This window comes from Ovis canadensis, chromosome 18, assembly GCF_042477335.2.
Source record: "Ovis canadensis isolate MfBH-ARS-UI-01 breed Bighorn chromosome 18, ARS-UI_OviCan_v2, whole genome shotgun sequence".
NCBI classification, from domain to species: domain Eukaryota; kingdom Metazoa; phylum Chordata; class Mammalia; order Artiodactyla; family Bovidae; genus Ovis; species Ovis canadensis.
The window spans coordinates 42,036,102-42,062,366 of NC_091262.1; the positions used below are offsets into that span (position 1 = coordinate 42,036,102).

At 41.1% G+C, this 26,265-nt stretch overlaps 1 protein-coding gene across 6 annotated transcripts in view; it reads right to left on the reverse strand.

The window, feature by feature from the left end:
• Window positions 1-14,627: 14,627 nt before the first annotated feature.
• Window positions 14,628-26,265, reverse strand: part of TJP1 (tight junction protein 1) — a 113,263-nt gene continuing 101,625 nt past the window's right edge. For 2 of the 6 annotated variants that reach the window (XM_069559613.1, XM_069559610.1), the window contains 5 exons: window positions 24,080-24,255; window positions 21,025-21,496; window positions 19,580-19,797; window positions 18,639-18,722; window positions 14,628-16,112 (listed from right to left, as the gene is read on the reverse strand). In XM_069559613.1, the coding sequence (XP_069415714.1) occupies window positions 16,018-16,112; window positions 18,639-18,722; window positions 19,580-19,797; window positions 21,025-21,496; window positions 24,080-24,255 (1,045 nt within the window). In that variant the 3' untranslated portion in view covers window positions 14,628-16,017. Of the gene's footprint in view, window positions 16,113-18,578; window positions 18,723-19,579; window positions 19,798-21,024; window positions 21,497-24,079; window positions 24,256-26,265 lie in introns of all 6 variants that reach the window. The other 4 variants (XM_069559612.1, XM_069559608.1, XM_069559611.1 and 1 more) reach the window with 2 other exon arrangements.

Here is a 26,265-nt window from a genome sequence, read left to right on the forward strand (position 1 = left end):
AATCCACGTGTTCCATAATCATGTTCTTGTTCTTTAGAATAGTGCCAGTAGTTGAACAGTTCATGTTATAAGAATGAATGATATCTAGTATATTTTTGCCTTGCTTCACTCTAAACTATTTTCATTTTGTTTCTGTCATTATCCCTTGGCACTTCTTAGCAGTACCAGCTACATTACTGCTGCTTTCACCCTTGCTCCCAGACATCCTGGGCTGGAAATAAAGATACTGGACTAGTGTCCACTATACAGGACTATATGGTAAAGTACACATGGACTTAACCAGTTGTAGAGGATGCACCCACTTGACAGTGTACACCAGATGTGAATTAACGCATGCCATTGGACATGTGAACGCACATTTGCGTCTTTGAAAACTTGCAACCTGAGGACTCATATGTAGGGACTTTATAATGCTGTAATGAACATGCACAGATGAGTCTCTTTTTTCAGATAAATACCCAAAGGTGCAATTGCAGGATTGTGTGGTAGGTCTGCTTGTATTTTTTTGAGGACTTTTCATGCTGCTCTCCACAGTGGCTGTACCATTTTACATTCCCACCAGCAGTGTGCTCAGACTCTGTTATCCACATTCCTGCCAACAGTTGTCATTTCTTGTCCTTTTGATAATAGCCATTCTGACAGGTGTGAGGTATTATCTCATTGTAGGTTTAGTTTGCATTTCATTAATTATTAGTGATGTTGAGTATCTTTTCATGTGCTTATTCGCCATTATTATGGACATCTATTTTGGAAAACAAACAAACATTTATTTAGATTTCTCCCCAACCTATTTTTTTTAACTCTACAATATTGTATTGGTTTTGCCGTACATCAACATGAATCTGCCACAGGTGTACACGTGTTCCCCATCCTGAACCCCCCGCCCACCTCCCTCCCCGTACCATCCCTCTGGGTCATCCCAGTGCACCAGCCCCAAGCTTCCTGTATCCTGCATTGAACCTGGACTGGCAATTCGTTTCTTATATGATAATATACATGTTTCAATGCCATTCTCCCAAACCATCCCACCCTCGCCCTCTCCCACAGAGTCCATAAGACTGTTCTATACATCTGTGTCTCTTTTGATGTCTCGCATACAGGGTTAACATTACCATCTTTCTAAATTCCATATATATTTGTTAGTATACTGTATTGGTGTTTTTTCTTTCTGGCTTACTTCACTCTGTATAATAGGCTCTAGTTTCATCCACCTCATTAGAACTGATTCAAATGTATTCTTTTTAATGGCTGCATAATACTCCATTGTATGTATGTACCACAGCGTTCTTATCCATTCATCTGCTGATGGACACCTAGGTTGCTTCCATGTCCTGGCTATTATAAAAACAGGGCTGCAATGAACGCTGGGGTACACATATCTCTTTCAGTTCTGGTTTCCTCGGTGTGTATGCCCAGCAGTGGGATTGCTGGGTCATAGGCAGTTCTATTTCCAGTTTTTTAAGGAATCTCCACACTGTTCTGCATAGTGGCTATACTAGTTTGCATTCCCACCAACAGTGTAAGAGGGTTTCCTTTTCTCCATGCCCTCTCCAGCATTTATTGCCCGTAGACTTTTGGATCGCAGGCATTCTGACTGGCGTGAAATGGTACCTCATTGTGGTTTTGACTTGCATTTCTCTGATAATGAGTGATGTTGAGCATCTTTTCATGTGTTTGTTAGCCATCTGTATGTCTTCTTTGGAGAAATGTCTCTTTAGTTCTTTGTCCCATTTTTTGATTGGGTCATTTATTTTTCTGGAACTGAGCTGCAGGAGTTGCTTGTATATTTTTGAGATTAGTTGTTTGTCAGTTGCTTCATTTGCTATTATTTTCTCCCATTCTGAAGGCTATCTTTTCACCTTGCTTATAGTTTGCTTTGTTGTGCAGAAGCTGTTAATTTTAATTAGGTCCCATTTGTTTATTTTTGCTTTTATTTGCAGTATTCTGGGAGGTGGGTCATAGAGGATCCTGCTGTGAATTATGTCAGAGAGTGTTTTGCCTATGTTGTCCTCTAGGAGTTTTATAGTTTCTGGTCTTAGGTTTAGATCTTTAATCCATTTTGAGTTTATTTTTGTGTATGGTGTTAGAAAGTGTTCTAGTTTCATTCTTTTACAAGTGGTTGACCAGTTTTCCCAGCACCACCTGTTAAAGAGATTGTTTTTAATCTATTGTATATTCTTGCCTCCTTTGTCAAAGATAAGATGTCCATAGGTGTGTGGATTTATCTCTGGGCTTTCTGTTTTGTTCCATTGATCTATATTTCTGTCTTTGTGCCAGTACCATACTGTCTTGTTGACTGTGGCTTTGTAGTAGAGCCTGAAGTCAGGCAGGTTGATTCCTCCAGTTCCATTCTTCTTTCTCAAGATTACTTTGGCTAGTCGAGGTTTTTCGTATTCCCATACAAATTGAGAAATTATTTGTTCTAGCTCTGTGAAAACTACTGTTGGTAGCTTGATAGGGATTGCATTGAATCTATAGATTGCTTTGGGTAGTATACTCATTTTCACTATATTGATTCTTCTGATCCATGAACATGGTATATTTCTCCATCTATTAGTGTCCTCTTTGATTTCTTTCACCAGTGTTTTATAGTTTTCTATATATAGGTCTTTTGTTTCTTTAGATAGATAGATTCCTAAGTATTTTATTCTTTTCGTTGCAATGGTGAATGGAATTGTTTCCTTAATTTCTTGCTCTATTTTCTCATTATTAGTGTATAGGAATGCAAGGGGTTTCTGTGTGTTGATTTTATATCCTGCAACTATACTATATTCATTGATCAGCTCTAGTAATTTTCTGGTGAAGTCTTTAGGGTTTTCTATGTAGAGGATCATGTCATCTGCAAACAGTGAGAGTTTTACTTCTTTTCCAATTTGGATTCCTTGTATTTCTTTTCCTCCTCTGATTGCTGTGGCCAAAATTTCCAAAACTATGTTGAATAGTAGTGATGAAAGTGGGCACCCTTGTCTTGTTCCTGACTTTAGGGGAAATGCTTTCAATTCTTCAGCATTGAGGATAATGTTTGCTGTGGGTTTGTCATATATTGTTTTTATTTTGTTGAGGTATGTTCCTTCTATTCCTGCTTTCTGGAGAGTTTTTATCATAAATGGGTGTTGAATTTTGTCAAAGGCTTTCTCTGCATCTATTGAGATAATCATATGGCTTTTATTTTTCAATTTGTTAATGTGGTGTATTATATTGATTGATTTGCAGATATTGAAGAAACCTTGCATCCCTGGGATAAAGCCCACTTGGTCATGGTGTATGATCTTTTTAATGTGGTGTTGGATTCTGATTGCTAGAATTTTGTTAAGGATTTTTGCATCAGTGATATTGGCCTGTAGTTTTCTTTTTTTTTTTTTTTAAGCAGGATTCCTTTTTTTTTTTTAAATTATTGAGCTGGTCCAGTTTTTATATATTTTGGAAAATACCAAATATTTTATATATTTTGGCTGTTTGGTGGGGAGTCATATGTAAGATCATATTTTCTGAAAATAATATTTTACTTCTTCCTCTCTCTTTTGGATGCCTTTCTATATACTATTTTCATGTCAGATTACTCTAACTCAGACTTCATTACTGTCTTTATTTGGAGTGGTGAGCATAAATACCCATATCTTGTTCTTGATTTTAAAAGAAAAAGCTTTCAGTTTTTCACCACTAGTACAAGGTTACTTATAGGTATGTATTATATTGTCTTATCTTGAGGTATGCTCCTTCCATTCCCACTTTCTTGAAAGCTTTTGTCAGAAGAAGGTATTGAGTTTTGTTAGTTGCTTTTTCTGCATCTATTGAGAAGATCATGTATTTGTATTTCATTCTATACCATTGTTTTTCTACATCTATTGAAAGGATCATGTATTTATTTTTTTACTACCATTGTGTATCACTCTCATCAATAGATAGGTTTAGATTCAGATAGATAGATACATAAATATTGTCATCATCTTTCCATGATAGAAATTCCACTTGATTATGGTGTATGTACTTCTTAATTTGCTCTTACATTTGGTTAGACTTTTGCTGAGACTTTTTGCATTTATAGTCTTCAGACAGATCAACCTATAGATTTATTTTCTTGTAGTGTCCCTTATCTCACTTTGGTGTCAGAGTAATTCTGTCATCATCAAAAAGAGCTTGGGAGTGATCCCTTCTCAGTTTTTTGGAAAGAGTTTGAGAATGTTGGGTGTTGATTATTTTTAACGTTTGGTAGATTTCACCAGTGAATCCTTCTGGATTGGGGCGTTTGTTTGGAAGTTTGTCTTTATTGTTTCAATGTATTCATTTATTATTGGTCTATTCAGACTTTCTATTCATGATTCAGTCTTCGTAGGTATCATGCCTACCAATTCTGGGAATTTATTTATTTATTATAACTTATCTAATTTCTTGGTAATTGTTAAAATATGGGTTCCCAGATGGCACTAGTAGTAAAGAACCCACCTGCCAGTGCAGGAGACATAGGAGATATGGGTTCAGTCCTCAGGGTGAGAAGATCCTCTGGAGGAGGGCATGGGAACCCACTCCGTATTCTTGCCTGGAGAATCCCATGGACAGAGGAGCCTGGCTTTTATGGTCCCTTGTATTTCTTTGTCTCCTCTCTCATTTACCAGATATTTTGTTCTCCTTTTTTCCCCTTTGTTAGTCTAGCTGAAAGTTTATCAGCTTGCTTTATTTTTTAAAACACCAACTCTTAGCTTGATTTTTAACTCTTGTTTTCTAGTCTCTTACTATGTTAGTAGCCCCTGTTTGCTGCAATTAGAGAAAGCCTGCTCTGCAGCAAAGACCCAGCCCAGTCAAAAATAAATAAAATTTAAAATTTATTTTTAAAAGATTTTTAAAAAGTAGACCTAATGGATATACACAGAACATTTCATCTAAAGACACCAGAAAACACATTCTTCTTAAGGGCAAAAATACCATTCCCGACGATATATCATTCTTGGGCCACAAAGCCAACCTTAACATATTTAAGATTAAAATCCCATGATTGCTTTCCCTCTACAATGATATGGAACTAGAATTCAGTAGGAGAAAAATGGTAACATTTTATAAATACATGGAAATTAAGCAACACACTCCTGAATAACCAATGGGTGAAAGTAAAAATGAAAGAAATTAGTATTTTGAGAGAAATAAGAATAGAAAATACCACAATTTAGAGAGTACATCAAAAGTAGTTCTTATGTGTTTACATTTTAAAAAAGTGAGTTTCCAAAGAAAACAACTAATCTTTACGCATCAAGGAAGTAGAAAAAAAGAAACAGAAAATTAGGAGAAAAAAGTAAAGAGCAAAGATTAGGGTTTTTTTTAGTTCTAAGTTCTGCTCAAATAGAACTAGAGAGAAGCTTGTGTGCTGCAACGTGTGAGCACACACACTCCAGAGCCCATGCTTCACAGCAGGAGCAGCCTGCACACCTAAACTAGAGAACGCTCCGGTGCCACAACGAAGGGCCGTTCACAGCATGGAAGACCTGGCACAGCCCCTCCCGCCCCCCCTCAAAAAAGTAAGATCCAACTATATGCTTCCTGTGAGACATGCTGTTTGGATTCACAGACACAAACAGGTTCAAAGTAAGGATGGAACAAGAGATGTCACACGAATAATAGGCAGAAGAGAGCTGGAGTGGCTATACTAATGTTGGTCAAAATAGATTTTCAGACCAAATAATATTGCTAAAGACAAAGAAGGACATTTCATAATGCCCTTGAGTTAGTGTTAGTTGCTCAGTGTATCCAACTCTTTGCCACCCCATGGACTATAGCCCACCAGGCTCCTCTGTCCACAGGATTCTCCTGGCAAGAATACTGGAAAGTGAAAGTGAAGTTGCTCAGTCGTGTCTGACTCTATGTGACTCCATGGGCTATAGTCTGCCAGGCTCCTCCATCCAAGGGATTTTGCAGACAAGAATACTGGAGTGGGTTGCCATTCCCTTCTCCAGGATCTTCTTCACCCAGGGAATGATCCCAGGTCCCCTGCATGCCAGCACACTCTTTACTGTGTGAGCCACCAGGGAAGCTCCTGAAAGTGTTAGTTGCTCAGCCATGTCTGGCTCTTTGTGACCCATGGACTGAAGCCTGCCAGTCTCCTCTGTCCATGGGATTCTCCTGGCAAGAATACTGGAATGCATAGCCATTCCTCCTCCAGGGGATCTTCCCCACCCAGGGACTGAACCCAGGTTTTCTGAATTACAGGCAGATTCTTTACCCTTTGAGCCACCATGGAAGCCAGAGAGACCATAAAATAAGACAAAAAAGTTAAGTTCAAATCACAAAAAATGTTCTTTGGTCAGAATGGGATTAAGTTAGAAATCAGTAAAACAAAGTGATTGGGGAAAGCCCCAGATATTTAGAAGTTAAAGACGGTACCTGTATATGAGTCACGTTGCTATACAGCAGAGATTGGCACAATATTGTAAATCAACTATACTTCGGTAAAAAAAAATTTTTTTGAAATAAAAAAGAATACATTTTTAAATAACTCCGGGGTTAAATCATGGAAAATTAGAAAATATTTTCAGTCAGTTCAGTCGCTCAGTCGTGTCCGACTCTTTGCAACCCTGGACTGCAGCACGCCAGGCCTCCCTGTCCATCACCAACTCCCGGAATTTACCCAAACTTATGTCCATTGAGTCGGTGATGCCATCCAACCATCTCATCCTCTGTCATCCCCTTCTCCTCCTGCCCTCAATCTTTCCCAGCATCAGGGTCTTTTCAAATGAGTCAGCTCTTTGCATCAGGTTGCCAAAGTATTGGAGTTTCAGCTTCAACATCAGTCCTTCCAATGAACACCCAGGACTGATCTCCTTTAGGATGGACTGGTTAGATCAACTGAATGTAAATAAAATACAACATATCAAAATTTAAGGAATAAAGCTAAAGCCCTATATAGAGGGAATTTATAGTTTTTAAATGCTTATATTAGAAAAGACCTCAAATTGATGAACCTCTATCTTCAAAGACCCCAAAACAACAAACTGAACCCAGCTAAGCAGAAGGAAAGAATAAAAACTAGAGCAGAAACCCATTCAATGAGAAACAGCTGATAGAGAAAATTCAGTGAAATAGATCAAAATTGATTATTTTACATGTTTTCTGAGGTTGGTAAGTGTACTGCAGTTATGTAGAATAGTTTGTTCTTAGGAAATACGCATCACACCTGCAACCTGTGTTCAGATGACTCAGGAAAAATAATCTGTGTGTCTGTGTGTCTTCTGTCTCCCCGCCAATTTATATGTTGAACGCATAACCTCCAATGTGGTATATTAGCACATGGGGTTTGCATGGGAGTGATTAAAGATTTTTTCCCAGAGCATAAAAGATAAATCTGTTTTTATTTATACTTTATAATAGGAGATAATTAAGAAGCAAAAATAGATGACAGAGAACAACTATGTGGAAGAAAAATTTGTCATTCTTTTATTTTTTTATATTTGAGTGTAGTGGATTTACAATGCTTTGTTAGTTTCAGGTGGACAGCAGAGTGATTCAGTTATATATTTTATATAGACACACATATATCCATTCTTTTTCAGATTCTTTCCCCATATAGTTTATTACAGAATATTGAGTAGAGTTCCTTGTGCTATAAGGTAGGTCTCTTTTAATGATCTGTTTTACATATAGTAGTGTGTATATGTTAATCCCAAACTAGTAATTTATCCCTCACCCCCTTTTCACTTTGGTAACCATAAGTTTGTTTCCAAAGTGTGTGAGTCTGTTTCTGTTTTTAAAATAATTTCTTTTGTAACTTTTTTTAGACTACACATATAAGTGATAGTGTATGGTAATTGTCTTTCTCTGAGTTACCTCACTCAGTATGATTATGTCTAGGCCCATCCATATTACTGCAAATGGCATTATTTCATTATTTTTAATGACTGAGTAATATTCATATATATATATGTTGTTGTTCAGTCCCTCAGTCATGTCCAACTCTGTAACCTCTTGGACTGCAGGACACCAGGCTTCCCTGTCCTTCACTATCTCCCAGAGTTTGCTCAAACCCATGTCCATTGACTCAATGATGCCGTCCAACCATCTCATCCTCTGTCATCCCCTTCTGCTCTCAATATTTCCTAGCATCAGGGTCTTTTCCAATGAGTTGGCTCCCATTTTCAGTCAGTCCAAAGGACTCTCAAGAGTCTTGTCCAGCACCACAGTTCGAAAGCATTTCTTTGGCACTCAGCCTTCTTTATGGTCCTATTGTCACATCTATACATGACTACTGGAAAAAATCGTAGTTTCCACTATACAGATCTCTGTTGGCAAAGTGATGTCTATGATTTCTAATACACTGTCAAGGTCTGTGATAGCATTTCTTCCAAGGAGCAAGAGTCTTTTAATTTCATGGCTGTAGTCAACCACCTGTAGTGATTTTGGAGCCCCAGAAAATAGAATCTGCCACTGTTTCCATTGTTTCCCCATCTATTTGCCATGATGTATAGGGAACAGATGCCATGACTTTAGTTTTTTGAATGTTGAATTTTAAGCCAGCTTTGTCATTCTCCTCTTTCACCTTCATCAAAAGGCTCTTTAGTTCTTTGCTTTCTGCCATAAGGGTGGTGTCGTCTGCATATCTGAAGTTATTGGTATTTCTCCTGGCAATCTTGATTCCAGCTTTTGCTTCATCCAGCCCAGCATTTCTCATGATGTACTCTGCATACAAGTTAAATAAGCAGGGTGACAATATACAGTCTTGACGTACTCCTTTCCCAATTTTAAACCAGCCTGTTCCATGTCCGGTTCTAACTGTTGCTTCCTGACCTGCATATAGGTTTCTCAGGAGGCAGGTCAGGTGGTCTGGTATTCCCATCTCTTTAAGAATTTTCCACAGCTTGTTGTGATCCACACAGTCAAAGGCTTTAGCACAGTCAGTAAATGTTTTTTTTGGAATTCTCTTGCTTTTTCTATGATACAGCGGATGTTGGCAGTTTGATCTCCGGTTCCTCTGCCTTTTTTAAATCCAGCTTCAACATTTGGAAGCTCTCAGTTCATGTACTGTTGAAGCCTAGCTTGAAGGATTTTGAGTATTACTTTGTTAGCATGTGAAATGAGCGTAGTTGTGCAGTAGTCTGAACATTCTCTGGCATTGCCTTTCTTTGGGATTGGGATGAAAACTGACCTTTTCCATTCCTGTGGCCATTGCTTAGTTTTCCAAAGTTGCTGGTATATTGAGTGCAGCACTTCAGCAGTAGCATCTTTTAAGATTTGAAATAGTTCAGCTGGAGTTCCATTACCTCCACTAGCTTGGTAGTAATGCTTTCTAAGGCCCACTTGAATTCACACTCCACCAATGTCTGGCTGTTTCATGTACCGCCTCTTCCATACCCATTCTACTGTTGATGGACACTTAGATTGCTTCCATGTCTTGGCTACTGTGAATAGTGCTGCTGTGAGCACAGAGGTGCATGTTAACTTTTCGAATTATACTTTTTTTCCAGACATATGCCCAGGAATGGGATTGCAGGATCATATGGTAGTTTTATTCCTAGTTTTATAAGGAATCTGCGTACTGTTCTCCATAGTGGCTGTGTCAATTTATATTCTTGCCTACAATATCAGAAGGTTCCCTTTTCTCTACATCCATTCCAGCATCTATTACTTATAGATATTTTGATGATGGCCATTCTGACCAGTGTAAAGTGATACATCACATACTTCATTGTAGTTTTGACTTATATTTCTCTAAAAATGAGCAATGTTAAGCATCTTTTCATGTGTTTGTTAGTCATCTCTATGTCTTCTTTGGAGAAATGTCTATTTAGATCTTCTGTCCATTTTTTAAAATATTGACCTGCATTAGTTGGAGATTAATCATTTGGTCCCATTGCTTGCAGATGTCATCTACAAACAATGACAATTTTACTACTTCTTTTCCAGGGTGAATTCCTTTTATTTCTTCTGATTGCTGAGGCTAGGACTACCAAAACTATGTTGAATAAAACTGGCTAGAGTGGACATCTTTGACTTGTTCCTGATCTTAGAGGGAATGCTTTCAGTTTTTCACCATTGAGTATGATAATTAGTTGTGGGTTTGCTATATATGCCTTTTTTATTGTGTTAAGGTCCCTCTATGCCTACTTTCTCTAGTTTTTTTCATAAATGGGTGTCAAATTTTGTTAAAAGCCTTTTCTGCATCTATTGCAATGATCATATGGTTTTTATTCTTCAATTTGGTGATGTGTTCACACAGATTGATTTGCAGATACTGAAAAACCTTGCATCCCTGGGATAAATCCCAGTGCATCATGGTGTATGATCCTTTTAATGTCTTGCTGGGTTCAGTTTGCTGTTATTTTGTTGAGGATTTTTACATTTATGTTCTTTAGTGATATTAGTCTATAATTTTTATGGTGTCTTTGTTGGTTTTGTTATCAGAGTGATGGCTGTTTCATAGAATAAATTTCAGTGATTCCGTCTCTGCAGTTTTTTGGAATAGTTTCAAAAGGATAGGTGTTAGCTCTTCTCTCAATGTTTGATAGAGTTTGCCTGTGAAGCCATCTGGTCCTGGACTTTTGTTTGGAGTTTTTCAATCACAGGTACTCAAGATTGATTTGTTCCTATTTTCTGTTTCTTCCCAGTTCAGTTTTAGAAGTGTGTACCTTTCTAAGAATGTCAGTTTTTTCTAAGTTGTGCAGTTAATTGGCATATAGTTTCTTATAGTAGTCTCTTATAACCCTTTGTATTTCTGGGGTATCCATTGTAAACTTCTTTTTTCATTCTAATTTTGGTTTGAGCCCTCTCCCTGTTTTTAACAGGATACATCTGGCTGAAAATTTGTTTAATCTTTTCAGAGAACCAGCTTTTAGTTTTGCTGTTTGTTTTGTGTCTGTTTCTGCTCTGCTCTTTATTATTTCTTTCCTTCTACTATATTGGGTTTTGTCTGTTCTTCCTCTAGTTGCTTCAGGTGTGAGGTTAGATTGCTTGAGATATTTGTTTCCTGAAGTAAGACTGTATTGCTATAACTTTCCTCTTCGAACGGCTTTTGCTTCTTTCCATTGGTTTTGGATAGTCATGCTTTTGTTTTCATTTCTTTGTAGGTAATTTTTTGTTCCCTATTTGATTTCTTTAGTGACATATTGTTGAGTGACATGTTGTTTAGCCTCCGTGTAATTCTCTTTTTCACATTTTTCTTCTTATACTCGATTTCTAATCTTATGGCATGGTGGTCAGAAAAGATGCTTGATAAGATTTCTGTTTTCTTACATTTCCTGAGGCTGGCTTTGTGGCCCATCATATGACCTATGCTGGAGAATGTTCCGTATGTGCTTGAGAAGACTGTGCAGTCTGCTGCTTTTAGATGGAATGCTCTAGAAATGTCAAGTCCATCTGGTCTAATGAGTCATTTAAGGCCTGTGTTTCCTTATTGATTTTCTGTCTGGGTGATCTGTCTGGTGATACTAGTAAGGTGGTAAAGTCCCCTACTAATGTTGTGTGGCTTTCACTTTCTTCTTTTATGGCTGTTAGCATTTGCCTTGTATATTGATATTGAGGTGCTCCTGTGTTAGGTGCATATGTATTTACAATTGTTGTCTTTCCTTGGATTGGTCCCTTGATCATTATATAGTGTCCTTGTTTGTGTCTTATAATCAAGTCTTCATTTTAAAGTCTATTTCGTCTGTTATAGCTATTGCTACTCCAGCTTTCTTTTGATTTCCATTCACATGGAATACCCTTTTCTGTCCCTTCACTTTCAGCCTGTATGTGTCCCTTTATCTGAAGTGGGTCTCTTAAAGACAGCATATATAGGGGTCTTGTTATTTGTATCCATTCAGCCAGTCTGTGTCTTTTGATTGGCGCATTTAATCCATATACATTTAAGGTAGTTATCAGGATGTTATGTTCTTACTGCATTCTTTCAGAATTGGTTTTGTGGGTCTTTTTACTTCCCTTCCTGTTTTGCTCTCTTCTTTAGCATTTTGTTTCAATTGCTTTTTCTTTTGTGTGTGTGCATCTGTTGTAGATACTTGGTTTATGGTAAGCATGAGGTTTTGGTATAGCAGTCTGTATATGTACAAGATTGGTTTAAATTGCTGATTTCTTTATTTCCAGTGTGTTTCCAACACCCTGCATTTTTACTCTACTTTTCTTACAATTGCTGGTTTTGATACCACATTTGTGTATGGATGATTTCCTACATTTACTATTTGATTGCATTTACCAGTGAGCTTTCCTATTTGCAATTTTCTAGTTTGTAGATACGGGTTTTTCTTTTCCACCTAGCCAAGTTCTGATAGCATTTGTTATAAAGTTGATTTGGTGCTGCTGAATTCTCTTAGCTTTTGCTTGTCCATAAAGCTTTTCATTTGAGTGCGTTGCTGGGTATTCTTGGTTGTAGGTTTTTTCATGACTTTAACGTGCCACATACTTCTGGTCTGCAGTTGCCGCTGAAAAATCAGCTGACCACCTTATGGGGATTCTTTATGTATTTGTCTTTCTTTTCTTGCTTGTAATGCTGTTTTTCTGTCAATTTGATTAATATGTGTTCCTCCTTGGATTTATTCAGTATGGGACTCTGAACTACCTGGACTTGAGTATTTCTTTTTCCATGTTACGGAAATTTTCAGTTATCATCTCTTCATGTATTTTCTCAAGCTCTTTTTCTCCTCCTTCCTGAACCCCTGTAATATAAATGTTGCTTTGCTTAATGTTGTCCCAGATATCTTCTCTACTGTCATTTCTTTTCTTTTTGGTGTTCTTTTGTGTTGGAATATAATTGCTTTAGAATATTTTGCTAGTTTCTGCTGTACAATGAAGTGGATTAGCTCCATGTATACATCCCCTTCCTCTTGGACCTCCCTCCCACCCACCCCCTTTAGGTCATCACAGAACACCAACTGAGCTCCCAGAGCTATATAGCATTCCCACTAGCTAGCTGTTTTACACATGGTGGTGTATATGTTAATCCTAATCTCCCAGCTTGTCCCATCTTCCCCTTCCACGATGTCCACTCTATTCCTTCAAATAGGTTCATTGGAACCAATTTTTATAAACTGCACATATAAGCATTATTTTCCTCTTACTTCACTCTGTATGACAGACTCTAGGTCCATCCACATCTCTGCAAATAACCCAACTTCCTTCTCTTTTAGAACTATAGAGCAATATTCCAAAATATGTACATGTACCACAATCTCTTTATGCATTCATTTGTTGATGGACATTCGGGTTGCTTCCACGTCCTGGCTATTGAAAACAGTGCTGCAGTGAACACTGGGGCACATGCGACTTTTTCAGTTACAGTTTTCCACAGGGGTGAATGCCCTGGGATTATGCTGTCCATATGGTAGTTTTATCCCTAGTTTTCTTAAGCAATCTCCACTGTGGCTGTTATCAGTTTGCATTTCCATGAAGGCTGCAAGAGGGCGCTCTTTTCTTCACATTCTCTCCAGCATTTGTTTGTTGATTTTCTGATGATGGCCATCTGACTGGTGTGAGGTGATAGGCTTCACTAGTTTTGATGTGTATCTAATACATGAGAAGACGCTCAATATTCATTGTTTATTAGCCATCTGTATGTCTTCTTTGTTTAGGTCTTTTGCCCACTTCTTGATTGGGCTATTTTTCTGATATTGCGACGCATGAGCTGCTTTGTGTTTTTTGGAGATTAACCCTTTGTCAGTTATTTGACTTGCTATTATTTTCTCCCATTCTGAGGGTTGTCTTTTCACCTTGTTTATAGTTTCCTTTGGCTGTGCAAAAGCTGAGTTTAATTAGGTCCCACTTGTTTTTTGTTTTCATTACTATAGGAGGTATCATACACAGATGACCATAGGTGCATGGGTTTATCTCTGGGCTTTCTGCACTGTTCCGTTTGGCTGTTTGCTTTTGTACCAGTACCATTCCTATATACAAACAATAAAAGAAAAGGAAGAGAAATTAAGGGAAGCATCTCATTTACCACTGCAACAAAAAGAACAAAATACCCAGGAATAAATCTACATGGAGTCAGAAAGAGTCAGATACCACTGAGCGACTGAAAAAAGGAGGCAAAAGACCTGTATGCAGAAAACTTTTAAGACACTGATGAAAGAAGTCAAAGACAAATGTGTATACCAGCCAAAGCAATCTACAGATTCAATGCTATTCCTATCAAATTACCAATGGCATTTTTCACAGAACTAGAACAGAAAATTTTACAATTTGTATGGAAACACAAAAGACCCCAAATAACCAAAGCAATCTTGAGAAGGAAAATGAGAGCTGAAGGAATCAGGCTCCCCGACTTGATAATGTACTACAAAGCTATAGTAATCAAACCTATAGTAATCAAGACAGTATGGTACTGGCACAAAAGCAATTACAGATGCAAGCTATACCTTATCTCCCCCAAAATATAGCAACATCAGAAAACGTCCATGTTATGTTTTTGGGAAACTGTTAAGGGAGGAGACCAATTATATACCAGTTGGCCCTCAGGAATATGAAACCCATGTAGACTTACAGGCACAATGTTAAGATGGCCTGTTCTCTGCCAGGCTACAGGGAATTCCCCACCCCCCCACCCCCCGCCCAAACAAGGCCCAACACTGCAGCAAGTGATGACGACTGGTCTGCAGGATTTTATGTTAGGTTGTGAAGTTGTAGGACACTAGAACCAGTGGGCAAACAGACAAACAAGCACCTTATTTTAAAAAGTTTTATTCTGTAGATTTAGAAATTTGAGAGTTTTTAATAACTGTAAAAGAAATCCAGTCACACCTAATGATTAACAGAATGTAGTGGTGTATTATCTAAACAGAAATCGTGCTGATGTGCCATAATAAATTGTCTATTAGTAAAAAAATACACTTTAGGGCACAGCATCGTATCACAAATTACAGTAGGGATACTTTGCAAGAATTTATTCAAACTAGAGAATTCTGAGTAACTGTGTCTTCTGAATGCAGCACTTAAAAATGTAACAACTCTGTGCATTCTTTTTTCTTAAAAAATGACCTTGTGTGTGTCATAGAAATGCTGCTTTATTGCTGCAGAAGTCAAAGTTCAAGGCTCAAGAGGTACAGGAGAGAATACAAAGGTAGCCTTAAGAAACTTGGTTTTGTTTATGTATAAAAAAGGTAAAGTTTATAAAAGTTAATTTACAAACCAAGAACAAAGTGGTATGCACGCTTTATGTACAAGCATCCTTAAAACATCAAGATTTATCAAATGCATTGCCAAAAGAAAAACAACCACTGCCTCTTGCCGGAAAAAAAAAACCACCACCCAAAATCACACCATTATTTTCTTCTGGGTGATCACACATTTCTGAAACCACCAAATCCACAATTTACTCCATCTTTTTCATGATACAGTATCTCGATGCACACAAAGCCATAAAACTTAGTGATACACAGACAGAATGATCTAACAAAAACATGAGGGTAAGGCATTCCTGCTGGTCAGTATGTCTGTGGTGATATGGTTAGTTTATGGATCCAGAAGAGGCCACGGAACCAGTCTCATGCTTTGGTGTCCTTCCCTAAGAAAAGTGAGTTTTCGTATACAGTAAGTCATTGTCTTCACTTGACCCGCACCTCCCCCCCAACACACCACAAATTCCCCTTGCTGTACATTTCTGTTAAATCCACTACACTGGTTATATATTCGAGGTGCATTTTAAAAACGTGTGCATATTACTTCATGCATAATAAAATGTTTGTGTTTAGGCCAGGGCCATAATAAAATCTGAAACAGTGTACTTTGGAAAGACTAGAACTCAAATGCACCCCATTTACTGGCTGGTATTTTAACGGAAATCAATGTTAAGTAAGTGACCATATAAAAGTACAAAAGTCATTACAAAGCATCGCATCTCTAAGCCTCCAGCCCACACCAGCCCCAAATGGGCAGTGGGCAGCATGTTCCCAGGCACGCACACTCAGCCTCCCCCATCCAAACACAGCGCGTAAGACTAACACACTGCAGGATCAACTCCAGGAAAAGGTACTACTTGATAGAGTGGTTCCATTTTAGATTTAGTAAGTTTAACCCAGTTTCACATTATTTAATCAAGTTCGTATATTTTAAGGATTAAAAGTGGTCAATCAGGACAGAAACACAGTTTGCGCCAACAAGATAATTTGGATCTCCAGGAAGACACTTGTTTTGCCAGGTTTTAGGATCACCTACAAGAGAAAAAAAAGTCCACATCATTTCTGGTTCTTAAACTGCTTGCAATCATGGGGCAAATAAAACGTGTAGACACAATTTTCCTCTATTCCTTTAGCATACTGCACTTGCGCCAAAGCTCTTAGTGCTTTCTTTTCATTGCAGACCCGCTGGAACTGAATGATCCAAAAGCTGCTGCAGATTTCTGTTCTTTGTTTTTAAGTTCATGCCTTTTAAAAAATAAATACAAGTCAGGGTGATTATATGCCTGGGACAGTTCCAGTTTGCCCAAGTCCAAACACTCATTAAAAGTACTCTTCTTTCACTTTCAAAAGTCTGGATTAATTTGTATGATCATTCCATTTGAGCTAAGAACACATTTCTCACACTTGACACACCAAATGAAACCCTCAACATTCTACAGAATTTGAAAGACTCTCTTCCCTGGGAATTCTGGGGTGGTCCAAGTGGTTGAGACTCTGCTCCTACTGCAGGAAGTAAGGATTCCATCCCTGGTCAGAGAACTAGATCCCACAGGGAGCCCCACCAAAAGACCCTCTTTCCCTCTACCCAAAATTAAAACAGTGAGAGCGGGCTCGAGTTTTTCAGCCTGCTCTGGCTATACAGAAAAACCATCATGAAGCTTCCAAGTCAGTGAGCTGTGTGAGACTGAAGCCAGGCCTGGGCCCTTAACCAGGTGACTTGACATTCACAGTTGCAGCTAAGCAGCCCTGGCAGTGGACTCAGCATGAAGACGACTTGGGATGGCCTGTTGTCTCCTGTGTCCATGGTAGTGTTGGTGTTAATCACTCAAGTTGTGTCTGACTCTTTGTGACCCCATGGACTGTAGCCCACTGTCTATGGGATTCTCCAGGCAAAAATACTGGAGTGGGTTGCCATCCCCTTCTCCAGGGCATCTCCTGATGTAAGTCACTGTCAAAAAGTTGATGCCTGCGCACCAACAGTTCCTCACCAGGAGCAGTTGTACCCCCAGAGGATGGTGTCCAGAGGCGATTTTGGGGTCCCAGCTGGCACCTAGAAGCCGGGAGACTCTCAAAACACCCCACAGAACCTTCACACAGTAGGCTGTCCATTACCTCAGCAATGTCATGGATCACGTGAGTTCAGAGAAGTTCAGTTCAAAGGTACATGTAGGTTTATGTAATACTGCAGACAACAAACTGTTCAGGCACTGAGATAAGGTTTTCCTCAGAGTTGTCATAAGTATCTTTAGGTTCAAAAATTCTTTTCAGTATACTCGTTTTTCTTGGATTAAGTCAGTAGCTATTGAAATCTACCCTTGAGTTTTTAAAAAAGAAATTTATAGCAGCAAAAGCATTCCAAAGTCATACAGAATTACACAGAAGCACATTTCTCTTCCAGGTGTTAAGTACTCAAATTTAACACAGGAAAAAGTTTCAATCTAAAAAAATGACGTTTTATGGCACAAGGCAAACTATTTGAAGCATACTGATTTTCACTTACAGTTAGGGCTCTCAACCTGTTTTGGATTCAAGGATGGTCACAGTCCATACTAAGACCTGACTTGTAAGATATAGGTTTTAAGTGTAATTTTATTATTAATGTCAATTCACTACTTCAAACTAGGCTAATACAATGTTCTCAGTGGAGGCCCTGAAGAAACAGCTTTAATGTTTACTATGTAAAAACTAACTTTCCCCAGAAAATGGAGAACGTGTGAATACGTTAGTATTTTATGTTAGGTAGTATTAAAATATGCTCCTTACACCATAAAACTTTTACTCATACTGTTCCAAATTAAAAGTGCATAATTGGATCATCTGATTTATCAAAAATTCAGAAGGACTTTTAAATTCTAAAGTGATCTATACCAAAAATATAGAAAGTTCTAACTGACTTAGTCACCCAAGGAAGTGAGAAATGTGAAAATGCAATGGAAGCCTTGAAATTCATGATCTTGACAGCAAAAAGCCGTTTTAAAATAGTGTATTACAGAAGTATTTAGGGTTTTACATGGAAAAACCATGGCCAAGTATGATCACAGTGGAAGGTCTTTTATCTTTCAAGTTCCTCTAGTCTATGTGTATATACACACACACTCTACAAAGTAATATATACATTTTGTACATTGAGAAATTAAAGTAACCAAAAACAAGTTATTACATAAATCAAGTCCTTTTTGTAAGATGAAAATCCCTATGTATGCAGGACAGTATCAGTTCTCCCACCACATCTTAGAAATTTTGACATAATTTTGTTGACCACCACGAAACTGTCCACTTTTGGCCAAATCATCCATGTTAAAAGGCAGAGGCTTCCACACCTTACCCTTCTCATTTACAACAGATGCGTCACAAGGAAACTCCACAACACCGGTGATGCCTACAAGGCCAGAGGAATGGAGGGCGATTGGCTCATGATCAGCGTGAGTAGCGCCATCAGCCCAGGCTCAATCAATGACAGCACCCAAAGCCCCAAAGGACAGAGAGAAGACAGCGTACCCGACGAGGAGTCGGATGATTTTAGAGCAAAAGACCAACCGTCAGGAGTCATGGACGCACAGTGTGGTAGGCGCAGCTCCACCGGCTTCAGGAACTTGAGGCCATGGGGCCCACACATCACTAAGGGGCTTAGCAGGGTCTCACCTGAGGGAGGGGAGAGCAGGGAGAAGAGGTTAGACAGCTGCCTCCTTCTGGACACAGTTCTTCTCACCCTTCTCCTAACCACAGGCCTTAAAGCCAAAAGGTGATTATTTCTCTGAGTGGTGCTGACCAAGAGAAACCTAACAGACTCCAGAGGGAATTTAACATTTTCCTGTAGCCATGTTACAAAGTAAAAAGAAACAGGTGATGTCAATTTTATTATTTTATATAACCTAATGTATCCAAAACATTTCAAAAAGTGAGCAATTTACTACATCTCTGGAACATCTAGCCCTTCTCAGTTTTAAAGCAGCCATGTGTCAAGTGCTGAAGAGCAGCACACTGCTGGTGGCCGCAGGGTCCTGATGGTATGAGACACACGTAAATGTTTTACAGAGGTCACTTGTACCTTACGTTTTTACTGTTGCATTTGCTACAGAGTTAAGTGAGTGAAAACGATCTATTTAAGGAAATAAGCAAATATTCTAAAAGAAGTTGTAACATGGTTCATTACTGTGTCATCCTGATTGACCCAGGAAGACTGTGACACAAGCTGCGGCAGCCAGTGGGGATGCATCCTCCCTGTGCAGGGTCTGGGGGTGATGGGGGCTGATCCAACAGCTTACCTGCACCAGCAGGCGGCTGCTCCGAGTGAGGCCTCTGGAGTGGGTGCTACCTATTACCTAATCCATCTCCAGAGCTGCCAAGGGTAAGGACTCACAGATGAATCTGGGGGAGGGCAGCCAGGACTGGCTGGCAGGCCCCTCCCCAGCAGAAGGAACCTGAGGGCAGCCAGGTATCCTGTCTCACGGCCTGATATGCCTGCAAGAGCATGCAGGCTGCTTGAAGCGCGCACCCACCCTTCTCTTTGTCCAAAGGCGGCAGGATGCTGTTGTCCCGGCAGACCTTGAAGTAGATCTCCTGTTCCACCCCCTCGGGAATGGCTCCCTGGGGGATGATGATGCTGACACCGGTCTCAATGGAGCTCAGCACCCCACCATTGCTGTTAAACACACCACGGGCAGTAGCCACCACTGTGTGACCATCTTCATCTTCATCCTCCTCCACGGCTGAGGGACTGAGTTCAGAAACAGCCACTGAAGTACATTGCTAGTGACACATAGAAACTCCCACGGCTGTGTTAAGCATATTTCTCCACATCATCAAGGTATTTTAGTAAGTAGTTTCAGTGACAGATCCTACTCACTGGAATAACTAAACATGCGCTTCCGGACAAGTTTTGCAACCAGAACATGCAAAGCCTGATACACTGCTCACCCAACATCTTACATCCATGAAACTGGTGTTTTAAAATTGATGGCACATCATGTTTTGATAGCTTGTTTTTCCCTTCTTATTGATAAGTAATGCAACAGTGGCATCTTAGACATGATAGAATATACACTCACTAGGCCTCCTCTCCCTCCACTGAGGATTTCTGGTGTGCATTTATTTCTCTTCCCACCCAGAGCACAGACATCCAGCTCCATGAAGTCATGAAGACCCATCCAGCTCCATGAAGTCAGGCAGACACGTGGAGAGGGGCCAGCCCGTGTGCATGGTCACACAAGGTGGAGAGGATGCGGTACCAATTCTCCTTCAAAAGTGGGGGCTTTTGGGATCTCCCAGAGTTAAGTTCTGAGCCAGGACTAAAGGTTAGCAGCAAGATAGCTTCTGGACAAAATGAAGCTAAGTGTGAGGGCCTGCAGGCTCACTCCTGAGCAGCCAGATGAAGGGGTGAGCCTGCTCCTTCGGGACCCTGACTGTCCCTCTGCTCCAGGGGCAGCCTGCAGGTGGACCTGACTGTCCCTTTGTATCAGCGGCTGAGGGAGGCTGTCACGGTGCAGACAAGGGAGGGGTTCAGGGAGCCGGCCCCAGGCAGGCTGGCCTCTTCTCATCTGCTCACCATCTGACCACAACCGTTAAGAAAGTGTTTCTTTTTACCCTCACTGCAAATGAACAGTGGGTGAGGAAACAAACTCTTTTCGAGACACTTTCCGGATGTGCCTCCCCAGCTGGAGGTCAGAGGTCAGACTGGGGTCGTGTCATGCTGAATGAGCTGCAGTGTCCCTCAACCTGGTTCTTACACAGCAGGGACAGTGAGTGAGGACAGCTGAGCCACATGAGCAGTAGCTTCAGGACAGCACTAATCATCTCTGCAGAATCCCTGCTATGGCAGTGGTTCCAGCATTTGGCATGGCACCACTCACCTTCAAGTCTGAGCTGAGATCATCAGGCAAGTACCCCAACTACACCTGACTCACATGAGGCCAATCACCAGGCCAGGCAAAGACAAGACTCTTACCTCACGGGCACTGCTCTCGGTCCCGTGCTAACACTGTTTACTTGGTATTTCAGCTTGTTGTCTGTGTGGACAGAGAAGGTCTCCACGCCACTGTCAAACTCAGGAGGCTGTGCAGACTTCAGGAGGGTTTTTGGAGAAGCGGGGGCTTTGGAAGACAGGTCAGGTTTGTGTGTGGTTTCATTCGGCAGAAGATTGTGGTTGAATTTAGGACTTTCAAACTTGCGTTCAAATGGCCGTGCAGAGCTTGTGTATGGTTTTGGTGTGAATCGATTGTATGCTGGCGTGATGGTTTTCTGCGTCTGCTCGACCCCATTAGCTGGGGCTTTCTCTGGGAAACTCTTTTGGGGGTAGAAGGCAGACTGGACAGCGTCCTCTCGGGCGGCTGGTCTGTAAGCTGCTGGCTTATTCTGAGATGGAAGTGGGTCCGGTTTGGACACTAATGAGTTCTGAAAATCCAATGACATGGCATTACCTGAAAAAAAAGTAGAGAAGTATTGCAAGAACTTCTGAACGTAATTTAATTTGTGAATACTGAATTACCATACTGTACATCTGAAATTAGTATGAAGTCAACTATACTTCAATAAGAAAAAGTAAAAAGTATATTCAGTGGCGTGAATAAAAACAGAATTAGAAATCCATCTCTTACTGACTATAATGCTTGGTGAGATGGAAAAGATGTTACAACAGGCCAAGCATAAATCCACCTGGATGAACAATTTGCTCATCAAAGTATCGACAAGTAATGTTCTGCAGAAACTACAGTATCTGTAATTCTAAACTTGGTCTCTAGGAATAAATCTTGAAACAGTTTTTCATCCAACAGAAGATAGAAACCCAAATGCCTTTCCTTCCTGAAACAAGCTTCAACACCACCACCTGCTTGTCTCTCCCACTGGCGTCAAGAGGCGGTGCTGGGGCTGATTGCCAGTCTGAGGACCACATGACCCTGGTGGCCGTGTGTGATCGTGAGGGAGCAAGAGAAAGCACGGTGTGATACCTGGGATGGCGCTGATGCACCTGGAGCCGGGGCCGTGCCTCCGGAGACTGGCATCAGAGGAGCCCCACTCCAGTGTCCATGATAAAACTGAAGCAGAATGACCAATGTGTCTTATGTTAAATCGGTACTACAAACCTCACCATAATTAAAGTCAAAAAAGAAAAGTCAGAGTGGGAGTGGCTGCTTATAACATGCATAATTGATAAAAATTAGGAGAAAAAACCCTGTATGTCCATAAGAAAGAATCAACCAATAGGAACAGGCAAAAAACTGAATAGGCAAAAATACAAGTGAAAACGAGACTAAACCAGTAATCATAGCAACATCACTGTTACTTAGGAAAATTCAAAACCAAAAAAATATGATTTCACATCTATTGAATTTGTAAAACTTTGAAAGTGTGGCGATGCCAAGTCCTGGCAAAGATGTGAACTAACAAGAGTTTCCATGTACAGATCTTCTTTGATTCCCCTGGGAGTGTTAGAGCAGCAAGGTGAGTATCATATGTGATTTACTGAATGCTGTCCTGAGAGTGAAAAACAAACTGGCTGGCTGGGTGCGGGACAGCTGTAACGGTGTCAGTTGTTCACCCCTGTGATGGGGCGGCTGACTGGGGCTCTGCTCACTGCTGCTGCTCAGCATCACAAGGGATTGTACTACTCACTAACCTGGGAAAAGACCAAAATTTAAAGTACAGTTTCTACTGAGTGTTTTGCTTTTGTACTGCAGTAAAGTGAAAGCGTCATTAAGTCAGGAACCTTCTGTATGGCTGGTGGCAGTGTAAAATAACACCAACTGCATTTTATGTTAATATCAGTGTTTGACACACTCTTCCAGAAATGAGAGAAAGAGGAAACCTGTCCCAGCTCTCAAGAGACCAGTACAACTTTGATACCAAAACCAGACAAGGACAAGAAAATTTTTTGTGAGCATAGTAATATAACTTATCACAGGACAAAATAAAGGAAATAAATCATAGGATCCTCTACAGTGCGTTTGGCCTTCTGTATCCTCGGATGTGCAGCCCGAGCGGGGGGTGGGTGCTGTACTGCACCAGTCCCACCAGGGACTTCTGCTCCATGGATTTCATTCAGTGTGCATGCAGAGTAGGGGCGTCCTGCAGATACCAAGGACAACTGCACATAAAGTCAGTTGATAGAATGTTTTCAGCAAACTAGAAGGAAGGGCACCCAGAGAAGTCACACACTGCCCATCTGCTCTCCCAAAGTGGGAGCTGGAGCAAAAGAGGTGTGCTATTATCGCTTCTATTCACACAGCACTGCACATCCCAGCCATTGCAGAGAGGCAAAAAACAACAAACAACAGAAAGGCATAAGGTTTGGAGAGTAAAAAGTTAAACTTTGTCTGCAGACGTGACCGTGTGAAAAGAAAATCCTAGCATACAGTGTTATCGAATCACAGCCCTGGGAGTGGACACCGGTGACTATAGAGCAGCACCGTCTGCAGCAGTGGGACGTACGACGAGACGTGCGCCGTGTGTGTCCTGGGAGGGCGCCACAGGGGGTGGGGGTGGGGCCACAGGCCCTCCCAGGGTGTCTAGGCTGCGTGCTGGAAAGATGGCGGGAGGCTCAGGAGAGGTGTACTTGCTGAGACGCAGGAGGAAGCTGAAGGAAGCAGGAAGGGGGGTGGGGGCAGTGCCTTGGGCGAGGGAGACAGTTTACTGATCACAGATGTGGAGGACAAGACACAGGCAGACACGCAGGGACACCCCCAAGATGGCCCTGCTGAGAGACCTCGTGTGAGGAGGGATGTCACCATGATTTTTACAAACCACCCTTCATTTAGTTTTGGACATACTGGTAAACTCCACGTACAGAAATTGAGCTGTGTTAGAATAAACTCTATCTAGCTAAAAGGCAACAGTCATGAAAAAGATGTACTTTTAACAAAATCCTTATTTTTCACTGTCCTAAGCCCATAGGATTCAAGTGTGTCTTTCTTACATAAACCCACTTTTACTTAGAAAGCACGAGTCTAACATTAGCCTCATAAGTCTAACTGTAACAGTTGTCTGCCCACTCCTGAGCCGTCTACCTTCACCGTGAGCCCCCTTGGTGTGTGCATGGAGGCCAAGAGCTGTGTTGGCGCTGGGCTGAGCACCCTGGCTGTACTGAGCGGGCAGCGGCGGAGGTGGGGGCGTCGCCTGCAGTGGGTCATAGCGCTTCTCCCCGAACGACCTGTCCACAGCTTCAGCCTCAGCAGCCTTCCCCCTGTGAAAAATGAGGACACATCAGCACCTGAAGATGACGCACACTACCAAGGAAGCTCCCATCCTTCTAGGCATCCCCAAGTTGCTTGCTTTCAACTGAGAATTTCACAATTTATTCCCTATGAGTATGGGTACTCTACCAAAATACACAAACTAAGTTAAGCCATCATCAGCACCAGAGAGGTGAAAACACCACAGATATAGTAAGAATATTAGTAAGACATCCAGAAGATGGCAACCAAATGGCAGATGAAATTTCGGTACACTCATAATACTGAAGATGGTTGTTCACAAAAAATTGCAATGGTTGGTAAGTATTTTGACGAAACATTTATTGGCTCAAATCCTCCTTAGATTCCCATCTGCTTTTGCATCTAAGGCACCAGCTGGGCACTAGAGGATGAAGCAGGGGCTAGCAGGCGTTTTTGCTAAGGGCTGGGCAGGAAATGTTTCGGCTTCTTGGGCCACACAGTTTCTCTCACAGCTCCTCAAACTCTGCCCAAAAGCAGCCAAAAGCAGCATTTAAGGGACAGGACTCTGCTGTGTCCAGTAACATGGACACTGTGGTCTTTAAATCCGCCCTTGATTTACCAGATCCATTCTCTGTTTAGCAATTCCTAGAGGAGCAAACACTGCTTGATTTTAAGACTCATTTAAATCAAACTGTGCCATGTATGCTTTTTTTTCAGATTGCCAACTGTTCATATGGGAATACATAAAATTCACAAAGAAGACACCTTTACAACAGGACCCAGAATCGCAGTGCTGCCACCTGAGCTCTGCAGAGCCCCGCTGCACCTGCTTTACGCGCACACACGGTAGCACAGAACTTGGAATGGTCACAGATTCTGGTCACGGTCCAGTCGCATGGTCAACTCAAAAAACTACACCCTTAGGAGGACAGGAAGTCAGTCACGTGTGCACTGCGAAGGGCCCGCATGGCGTAGCTCACACTAGTGTCTTACACGGATGCTCCTGGACCAGCAGTCAGAGCTAGTCTAAGAGCCAAGAAATTTAGGTGGTGGCAAAGCCAGCACAAGAGCAAAGTCAAAGAAAACAGTCAATCTAAGTCTGCCACAAACAGAACTATGTTTCTACCTCATGTTCTGTCCATGTCTCAACCTGGCTACACTGAACCAGTCTTGGTAGTTAACAGTCCTAGTTACTGATTCAAACACTACTACTGCAGGGGTCCCAAAAGAGACTATCTAGATGGGAAGCTTTTTAAGAGGACACAACAGCCTCTCTCAGCTCAGACACGGCTCCAAATTTCCCTCTCCTGCTGACCTAGGACTTGCTTACCAACACTGTGTAAACGACTTCCTCGTAACACATCCACGTCTGTCTTCATTACTGTGAGTCTGTTCTGCTCAGGTATGGGCCCACCTGTGCCTGTGTGCGATTACACTCCATTCTCAGAACGAAGTTCGCCCCCAGTCAGGGCTCAACCAGAGGCAGAACCAGAATACACACAACATAGGAACCCACACAGGCACAGGTGAGCTTGTAGCTTGTAACCCAGCAAAATCCACGAAAAAGTAAAGCAACCAGAGGCCCAGTAGACAAGCAAACAGAAGGGTGCAGCACGGAACAGGAAGACGATAGGCAGGGCCTCAGAGCTCAGGCCCTGTGCTGCCCCCTTCACAGCGCCCCACGCTGACAAGTGGACCAGAAGTCACTACGTCCCCTTAAGCTCAAACAGTGATAGCAGGCAAGTTTGTTCTTGCCTTGGGAGAACACCAAACAACTCTTCACTCCCTAGCATAGCCTGCTTTTATATTTAAAGAACAAAAACCAAGAAGAATGCCAAGAAGCAGCACTGAGTGTGCCACGTGGGAAGGAGGGACTTCAAGGTCAGTCTCTTAAATGCTCACCCTCTTACCTTTGTCAAAGTATTTGGACCCTTAGAACCCCTTGACATTTAACATCTTTTCTAATGTAAGAAGCTCACACAGATGACGCCAGGGTCTAAGAACAAAGCTACACACCCCAGGCTGGATAGCATGCATGC